The sequence below is a fragment of the Cyanidioschyzon merolae genome, chromosome 1 (assembly GCF_000091205.1).
Source record: "Cyanidioschyzon merolae strain 10D DNA, chromosome 1, complete genome".
NCBI lineage: Eukaryota > Rhodophyta > Bangiophyceae > Cyanidiales > Cyanidiaceae > Cyanidioschyzon > Cyanidioschyzon merolae.
Window position 1 is genome coordinate 409,272 of NC_010127.1, and position 9,967 is coordinate 419,238.

Sequence of the window (9,967 nt, forward strand, 5' to 3'; positions counted from 1 at the left end):
ATGTTTCGTGCTCGCTCTCTGGTACGTGCCCTGGGAGTAGCTGTTTGTCTATTGTTGGCGGCGACGTTTTCCGTTTCGCTTGTGGCTGCGTTGTCGCCTGTGAGTACGGTTAGCTGGACCTGGATAGGTGGAGAGACGGGTGTCAATAATCCTGGTAATTATGGAACGCTGAACCAGACTTCAGCAGATAGTGTTCCAGGAGGCCGTTCCGATTCAGCAGCCTGGGTCGGAAGTTCGAGCTTGGTATACTTGTTTGGCGGGCTTGGGTATGGAAACCCATATCTGAGCTACTTTAATGATCTATGGACCTTCAACTTGACCTCATATGAATGGACGTGGATAGGAGGTTCCTCAGAAACCGACCAACCAGGAGTGTACGGCACAGTCGGCACAGGCAGCCCAAATAGTATACCCGGCAGCCGTTACGGAAGTGCGTATTGGCAGACGGACGAGCACCATTTTTGGTTGTTTGGAGGACTCGGCTTCGATGTGAACGGTAATCAGGGCGAACTGAACGACATGTGGCGGTACGATACTGAAACGGGAATCTGGACGTGGTTCAGTGGGAATGATACTTTTAACGCCAATCCAGTCTATGGACCGAAGGATATCTACAGTCAAATTTACAACCCCGGAGGCCGAGGTAGCGCGGCATTCTGGCTAGGCGCGGACGGTTTGTTTTGGATTTTTGGTGGTGCGCGTATTGCGTATGATCTTCTGTCAGATCTCTGGTCATTCAACCCTGTTACATTCGAATGGGCATACAGAGGCGGATCACAACTTGTTAACCAGCCTGGTAACTATAGCGCACCTGGCGTGGCGAGCAACTCAAATGCCCCAGGTGCGCGCGGCTTCTCGCATACGTGGACAGATTTTGAAGGAAATCTCTGGTTGTTCGGCGGCTATGGCTACGGAAACAGCACAGCACTAGGGCAAGGCGAATTGAATGATCTCTGGGTCTACAACATAAGCCAATCCGTATGGATTTTTATCACAGGGAATACCACTATTAACAATCCAGGATCATATGGAAATCTCGGTGCTTTCTCCCCAACCAGTTACCCAGGTGCAAGATTCTCAGGCGTAAGTTTTGTGGATCCTTTGGGTAATCTACAGCTGTTTGGCGGTGCGGGACTCGCCAATACAAGCGAATCCTTTGGCAATTTGAACGATCTTTGGGTATTTGATATCACACTTGGTCAGTGGGCGTGGATCAATGGAAGCCAAAGTGTGGATGCTCTTTCAGTATATGGAGTTTTGAACGAATCCGACCCGAGTGTTGTACCTGGTGGTCGCTTTGGACCAGCTTTCTGGAACACCAGTGGGACTGATCCGCTCATATTTGGTGGAAGTGGATTCTCGAACACGAGCAGAGGTGGCTTTCTCAATGATGCCTTCGCTTTGAGAGAAACGTTCTTTACGCCTACCTCTACGCCTACGCCAACATCAACGCCAACTCTGACACCTACAATTACGGCAAATGCTACTGCGACCCCGACACCCACGCTGACACCTACACCAGTCTGCACCATTGAGATCTGCGGCTCTCCAGGACAGTACACCAACCAGGACGCTTGCGAGCAAGTCGGATGCTGCTTCAACTCCCAGACAAACGCGTGCACCCTGAAGAGCGTCTCAGTGGCGTGCAGCGCTGTTCCAGTGACGCAGCGCGTCCCCTGCGGCTGGAGCTACATCTACCCCGACGAGTGCACTGCGATACCGGGATGCTGCTGGCAGCCCACAGCGAACGGCATCCTCGCGCCCTGGTGCTACTACGACATCAACCATGCACCGCAGGCTTCTGTAGCGCTGCAGGAGGTGCAGGCACCAGTACCCGTCTGCCCGTCACCGGGAGCGCAGCGCCAGCCGTGCGGCAACGCGGGTATCAACCAGTTTACATGCTATGCCCAGGGCTGCTGCTACGACTCGCAGGCGCAGAACCAGTGGGTGCAGAACGGCAAGCAGCAGAGCGACTTTGAGTCGAACCCGTACTGCTTCCAGCCCGAGAAGACGTGCGCGGTGGGCGAGTTTGAGCGCCAGCCGTGCACGAATGCGGTGAATCAGAACCAGCAGCTGAACAATAACATCAACAATAACCAGTTTGTGCGTCTGCTGAACACGCTGCTGTACGGAGAGCAGCATCGGACGCAGCGCACGAGCTACTCGCCGCAGCAGTGTCTGGAGGCTGGTTGCTGCCTGGGGCTCGGCAACGAGTGCTTCCAGCCGATGACCGAGTACGTGTGCCAGACCTACGGGTACGTCTCGAACTCGCTGAGCGGCACGACCGGCAACGTGTCGAACTCGAGCTATATTGCTTGCGGCCCCGAGTGCTGCAACGCCGAGACGCAGAACTGTACGTACAACCCCTTCAGCAACAACAACAACCAGCAGCAGCAGCAGCAATTGCAACAACAGCAACAACAACAGGTGCTGCTGCCGTCATTCTGTGTGTGCAAGGACCCAACGAAGCAGTGCGGGACGTACCTGATCCCTTCGGATAACCTTGTGAACAAGGTGCGTTGCTGCCGCGCTGACGAGGAGTGCATCAACAACCAGTGTGTGGTGATTAGTCCAACACCGACTCCGAGTCCCGTGGCTGTGACAGCGACACCCTCTGCGACGGTGTCTGCAACAGTCTCTGCGACAGCTTCTGCGACGGTGTCTGCGAGTGCATCAACGAGTGCATCAGCGAGTGCTTCAGTTTCAGCTTCTGTGTCGACGTCTGCGAGCGCCTAGGAAGCAGCGACATCTTGAGCTCCACGGACTGCGTTGGCGGACGTGTCAACTGTTAATTTGCTCACAGTCTAGATCACGTCTATGCTGATACTCTGTTGCGACAATATTCCACTCATGTTCACAAGACCCGAGAGTACGAATGAACGAATGCGTTAATGCGGATAAATGTGCGCGGAGTGTCATCTGAGGTCCTCTTCGGGGACTGACATTCAGAGATCAGATGAACAGAAAGAATGGACCAGAATTTGCTTTTGGAACGTAAAGGAATGATTACCTCTGCCTATGAGCTTGCCCCCGATGATAGCCTTGGTGGTAATGGCGGTATATTGGTACCCTTTCTTCTCTTTGTAGTCAGAATACGGTTTCCGAGTTGCATGTAGCGAGTGTGTCTGCAGTAGGGCGTCTGGAACTGTTTTTTTAGTTTCGTTGTACTTGAGCACATTCTAGTCCTGAGGAGCGGTTCTGGAGCAAGTTTGACTCGATCCGTACAACCGCAAATTTCACCAAAATCCGATTCCTCTTGAGGAAAAGCTAATATTCGTGACGCCTGCATACGGGCTCCGGCTCCGCTTGGCACGAATGGAAGCAGGGCCGCCAGCCTCACAGCGCACTTATAGCTTGTTCTGTCGGTCGAGGCATCGTCTCGATATATTCACCACTGTTGCCTACCGTTGCTCGTAGGCTACGTCAATAAAACCGTCTGAAGTGTTGTGCTGATTTCCGGATTATGTTTATGTCTTGTACACTAGAAAAAAAACGAGAACGAAGTGGTGGTAAGCCGTGAAGACGTAGATGCGCAGTTACCGTTACTCGGTCCAGAGGCACACCATGCCAGGCAGTCACATCCTGGGACGAGCTGTACGCTATGTAAGCATTAGCACAGCACCTTGAGCACAGCTGGAGGCATTCTAGAAGCGGCCAGTATCGATTCTAAACAATTGATCTTGTTCTATATCATTGCAAACAAATTGGTAAACGGATCCGTTGCTAATAAATGGACACAGGGCCCTCGGAAGATAGATAAACGACAAGGCAGCTGATGATGTATCGAATACAGAAGAACTCGAGTTGCCCATTTTCCACATTTTCTGTCACATCAGTCCTGTTACAGCCATGGCAGCGATATCTTCACGAAAAGCATCAACTATTACCACATATACTCTAGGTACTCTTCGCAAATACGGTCTGAATAAGCGACGTAACGCGCCCGCACCGAACGCTTCTCAAACGACGAACGTCGCCGCCGGCCGTGTACGGTAGTGGAGGGAAAACCGCGCCTTGGACAAATCGTCTCCAACTGATGTGCAGACGCCCCCCGCCTTTCTCGACGAGCCACCCACTACTGCTTCCAACTTCTTCTCATATAGTTCGACTTTGAGAGGTTGTCCAATAAAATCCTCTTGTGTCCACTCTGGAGGTCGTTTCTCCAGCACCGCACATCTCCGTATATTGATAGCGGCATGAAAATCTCGGTTCACGAACTCCATACATTTCGTGCCGTTGGGAGCTGTACTCACCAATACGAGTAACCCTTGAACTTTCGCCTTCCTTTCCATTTGCTCCTCCGCCAGCGGTCCGTACTTTTGCAATTTCCTCAGCGCTCTTCTGGCACTTTTCCATCTCCACCCTCTGAAGCGTGCAGCCCAGTTCTTGGTATGTATAGGACGTCCGGAACTCATATACAGGTATCGTAACGAGACGCCGGGCGCACTCCTTGTACAGCTTCGTCGCTGGAGCTGGCGTAGTTCCTTTTCTGTTCTTCCAGCGCCCTGCTCCATACGCTTCTACGAGCCTCTGACGGTCATCCCCCTCAAAGGCGCTCAACTGATTGAAAAAATTCGCAAACGCCCGCTGCTTCACACCGTATAGATTCATTCGCAGACGAGCCCACCGGGGCTTTCTATACTCCTCCCACAGCGCATCCCAATGGGCAACACGAAATTCCATGAATTTCCGAAAAGCTTCATGGACCGCTCCGCGGCTCGTCGCCTCGCTCAAAGCTTCCAGGTGATGCTTTATTCCTGCATTCCACGTAACGATTATCATCCTTGCATTCACTACAACGGATTCTCGATAGTATCTCGCTCTCGAGAATCTCAGCAGACGCATGTCTTTCTGGCGTAAATTACCGTCCATGCCATCTTCCGCACGCTTCGGTGCTGCGATGGTGATGATATTCGTGTTCCCAGGATCCGCGCCAACCACAATGTCTTTATCCTGCACTTCCTGTGTGGCAGGATCCGCCTCTTTCTTTCCTTGATGCTTCGTCGCGTCAACCATAAAGTCGTTATCCTGCACATTCTGTTCGGCAGGATCCGCCTCCTTCTGACCTTCATCCTTCACCGCGCCAACGACACGGTCGTTATCCTGCACTTTCTGCATCACAGGTTCCGCCTCTTTCTCTTTTTCATCCTTCACCGCGTCAGCGACAAAGTCGTCATCCTGCACCTCCTGTGTCGCAGGATCCGCTTCTTTGATTTTTTAATGCTTCGCAGAGGGCGAAGCGAAAGGCACAATCGGACGGTCCACTTTCAAGCGCCGATAGTGTACATACAAGGTTACTCCATCGGTCTCGATCAACGCAGTGAATACCTTTTGGCTTCTCACTTTGAGCCGTTTGAAATTGTAGATGTTCTTCAAGTACGTCGCCCGGTTTTCACCGGTGAAGTCATCCCTGCTAACAGTGAACACTGGACTGATCTCCTTCATGATGCCGTAAAACACGTCCGAATCGATATTCACGAAATGTGACTTGATGCTGCACATTGGAACCACGTTGAAGCGCTTACCCATTAGGACAGCCTTCCGTCTCTCCCAATCTTCTTTTTTTTCTTCACTCAGCTTCATCTCCGCATTTCGCTCGAGTTCTCGGTCCAGAAACACGAAATAGCGCAGAATAAGACGATAGTATCTTTCCTTATCTTTTTTCAACTCTGATGTCTTGTATGTTGGATTCGCCGGCCCCAAGATTGCACGGTGCTCTTGTATAACCGAATGGATTACAGAAGTATCATTCGTGCTGTCGTTAAACGCCTTCGTGTCGACGAATTCGACATCACCTTCATGCTTGCGATCGTTCTTGATGCCATTGATAATCACCTATACTCCTTTGCGAGAGACGCCCGGGTAAAGTGCAAACACGGCGCGTATCATGAAACGTTCTAGGTTCATTGTCAAATGGTTCGTCAGGTTCGTGAGGTTCTTCATCTCCCCATAGTCGTAAATACTCCGGTCCCCCTTGTATCGAGTACCCTCGAAGCCGTAAAAGGGATGTTTTTCGTGGAGGGCATGAACCCGCTCGTTTTCCTCCCGCGCTTCCACTGTTGCAAGCATCAGGTATCGAATAAAGGTCTCGTCGAATAACTCGTCCAGAATCTCGACCGTTTCCATGTACGTCACGTCGCGATACATATCCCTCGCAAAATGCATCAGCCCTGACCATGCCTTGATAATACTCTTGGAGTACGAGTCGACACGTTTTTCGATAGCGTCTCGCAAATTTTCCCTGTAAGGATGCTTGATATGATTAAGAAGACAGGCTTTCACCATCATCTCATTCTACAGTCATCTTTCCCGCCGCCTTCGACCTAGGGCCTCCCGCTTTCGGTTCTTCTTCTTTTCCTGTTCTTCTGGACTCGGCTCTGTTTTTTGTTTTTATTTCTGGCAGCAGGCGACACTGGGCCTCCGGGATCGTCGACTTGCTTTTTCATAGCTTTTCTTTTCATTTTTTTGTGTGAAAAAGAACGCTCTTTGAACCCTTCTATTATATACTGCGAGAAATCAATTGAATATGTTTACTTGAGGGTTGAGACACAATCGAACTGGAAACTATGATTTGTTACGACTTCCACGCAAATACAGCTTGCCCGTTAGAACATCAAGAAAACGTGTCGTCACGGTCGCGTTTCTCTTCGAAGGCGACAGATGCGTCGTGTCTCGCAAGTGCCATACTTGGAGATGCACGTATCGAGCGCGCCATACAGGAAAAAGGACAGTGACCTACGATTTACAAGAAACGATATAAAATTTTTTCCCGCTCTACGATAAGCGTTTAAGGGGAAATAGATCGCCGTTCTATCGGAAGCTTATGTTCGAGGCGGAAGGTCCCGCGAGCCGGTCGAGTCTACCGGGCTAGAGCTCGGTATCCCTCTTAAGTGGCTGCTGCCGCTGCTGCTGCAAGACCTGCGTAGCTCGTTCGCAACGCATTTTATCCTGAGACTATGCACAGGATGCTGCGTTGGGCCTCGCCCTGGTCGCAGTGGAACCCTAGTACAGCACTTCGCGCTGACGCAGGTAGTACGTCTTTCTGCGCACTTTGCATGTTCCCAGAATGACAAATAGCCCTGATTCCGTTTCAAGTGAATCATTCCTCGAGCGGACGCCCTTAGTGGTATGGCAAAGCCGTTCTGTCTCTGTACAGCACCTGCTTGAGCGGTATAAGCGCTACAGCGGGTGCTCACAACAGGCTCGGCGCTCGATAGAACATACGAAACGACCAGTATATCAGAGAGGTAGTATGGATAATGGGACTTGAGGACAGGTGCACTATGATCGAGATATCCCCGGAAGCCATCGTGCGTTCCGAATTCTGGGATGCATGGGCAATGCAAACGTTCTTTCATCGAAAAGAAAAAAACGCTCCGGAGGCGGACTCGTCATCGAGACGCGCATCGCTCTGGATCGAATCTCCGGAAGGCGCTTCTGGGCGATCGCGAAAGCGCTCAAGCGCATCTTTGTGTCCTCAACGGATAGCATGATTTATTCGGGGCGCTCAGTCTCGAGCGTTCCCTCTGACTTAAAGCAATAGCTTCGTGGATCCTACAGCTGTGTTGTCAAAGAGCACTGTACCTAGTTTTGGCGAGGCCTATAGTGCTGGAGAACAAAACGATCACGGGTTTGTAGCGATCTCGGCACCAGTGCTGGAAACAACCCTGCACTGGAGCTCGGGCGATCTGAAACCTGTAGTCGGACTTTTTCGAGGATCTGTCTCGCAAGGAAACAAATCGTGGAACTGTGCTCTTTGGAATGACGTCGGGGATCGACGAGGCAGCGGCTGAGCTTCAGGGAAGTCTCTTTGGGGAGGTCTCGCCTGCGATCGACTCGCCGGGTGCGGCGCTTGCACGTTCGTACCCGGTCCGCATCACCGTGGTTGGAGCTGGTGACGTTGGCGTTGCTTGCGCCTATAATATTTTGACCCGAGATATTTGTAGTGAGCTGGTACTGGTGGACGTTCTCAAGGACAAACTCAAGGGTCAAGTTATGGACTTGCAGCATGGAGGTGCGTTCTACAGCACCCGCATCCGGGCTGCCGAGTCCTACGAGGATACAGCACATTCGGCAGTATGTATTATAACGGCAGGTGTGCGTCAGCGGCCCGGAGAAAGTCGTCTTGAGCTCATGGATCGCAATGCCGCATTGTTCAAAGGCATTATTCCGCCCCTGGTGCAGTATTCGCCGAACACAATCCTGTTGGTTGTGAGTAACCCCGTTGATCTATTGACACATCTAGCGTGGCAGATGAGTGGCTTGCCCCGCGAACGTGTGATTGGCTCAGGGACATATTTGGACTCTTCGCGTTTCCGCACACTTCTGGCGCAGCGGCTGGGCATCGATACCGCTTCTGTCCAGGCCATGGTACTGGGCGAGCACGGAGACTCCTCGTTCGTGTACCGGAGTGGTATTACGGTTGGTGGCGTGCCGTTGCGAACATGCTTCGAGCGCATGACCGACGCTGCGAGCGCGTCCACAGCATTCTATGATCTGGTGAAAGGTGTCCATCAGCAAGTTGTAGCCGCGGCTTACGAGGTCATTAAGCTGAAAGGCTACACCAACTGGGCCATTGGCAGCGCTGTTGGAAGCATCGTTACAACGATTGTGCATGATCGGCGCAAAGTGCTGCCAATAACGACGCATGCGGGCTCGTTGCGAGGCCTCGAGTCGGCGGATGTATTCTTGTCGTTGCCTTGTGTGCTAGGTCGGAATGGTGTCGTTGAAGTACTACAAATACTGCCGTTCATGGAAAGTGACGAGAAAGAAGACCTCCAATCCAGTATAGAGGCACTCCAGAGCACGCCGAAGAAAGCATCTTGAGCATGTTGCCTGCGCATCGTAACGCGTTGGATGCGGATCGTTTACAGGGACGTTAATCAAATGCCTCGTCGAAGTGCGGGCTCTGCACAAGCGTGCTCGGTCTGTACTCAAAATAAGCGGATGGACAAGGAGGACTGAGATATGCTGGATACCTATGCCAAACTGGTAGGTCTTGGCACCGTACAAAAGGTGTGGAGGGGAGCGTCCGTAACCATCTCGGCGAGCTTGTTCCAAATGGACAGCATTGCTGAAGGACAAGGTGGCACCAGAATTGCAGCTGCAGAGTAGCGTTCGCCTACTATCATCATTGTAACCTGCTAGTCGTGTCATGGATACCGGACGTGCTGGAGTTCGCATCCGCAACAGCGAACAAGGATCAAATCAACTGACTCAAAATTCTCCAAAGCGATGCGTGGATGAAAGCTGGTGAAAGTTGCGGGTCTGGTACGGCATAACGTACGCTTACCCGGATGCCGATATGCATCGCGCCTGGCCCGAGATACCCTGGTTCAGGTCAACCATTCTAAACCGCAGGATAAAAGTATGCCATGATTTAACGTTCACTGATGTTGGCTGGACGGCATCGCAACGCTCCACGAACCTGGGCGCGGCGCCGAAGGCTTAGTTTCCGAGTATGACCGTGACAGACTTTGCTCTATGCGTACGGATCTGGAAAACACGAGCCGGAAGTGTGCATCAGCACGCATGGGCGACGAATAAAACCCTTAAAGCGACGTACGAACAGTGACCTAACGATGCAAGTGGAACGAACCGAATACCCTGAGGAAGGTATGATGGCACAGCTTCTGCCTTGAGAGCAGCTGCACAAGCGCTTCAGTGCGGTAAAGCCGAAATCGTGCCGAAACGTCCGAGTCGCGTCAGCGCTTCTAGTGAACAGGAATGTGCCTCCAGCTTCTCTGACGTTCCTCTCGCGTCCCAGCAATTCTGGTACAAAGTTTCGCTCTATGCAGCACAGGCGCTGATGCAGCGCTCCTTCGGAAGCCCTGCCTTCCGCAAACTTACACCGAGACGTTCCGTACGCAGCTATCGTGGTTATGCTTCAAAACCGGAACGGTATTGCAGTGTCTTGGAAGCGTCGGCTAGAGCTTCTGAGGCCGAAACGTCTCGGACGACCTCCGCA

The 9,967-nt window shown here is 52.0% G+C and overlaps 2 protein-coding genes across 2 annotated transcripts, besides 2 other annotated features; both read left to right on the forward strand.

The window, feature by feature from the left end:
• Positions 1–2,736, forward strand: CYME_CMA142C (similar to trefoil factor; the record flags this gene model as incomplete). The annotated part of the gene is made up of 1 exon (XM_005535057.1): positions 1–2,736. The coding sequence occupies one exon, from the start codon at positions 1–3 to the stop codon at positions 2,734–2,736; it is 2,736 nt and encodes a 911-aa protein (XP_005535114.1).
• Positions 2,737–3,965: 1,229 nt separating this feature from the next.
• Positions 3,966–6,459: a sequence feature (repetitive element).
• Positions 6,460–6,519: 60 nt separating this feature from the next.
• Positions 6,520–7,335: a sequence feature (possible transcribed region).
• A 426-nt stretch (positions 7,336–7,761) lies between these two features.
• On the forward strand, positions 7,762–8,826 carry CYME_CMA145C (L-lactate dehydrogenase; the record flags this gene model as incomplete). Its single annotated transcript, XM_005535058.1, has 1 exon — positions 7,762–8,826. One exon carries the CDS (start codon positions 7,762–7,764, stop codon positions 8,824–8,826), a length of 1,065 nt encoding a protein of 354 aa, XP_005535115.1.
• Between the last annotated feature and the right edge of the window lie 1,141 nt (positions 8,827–9,967).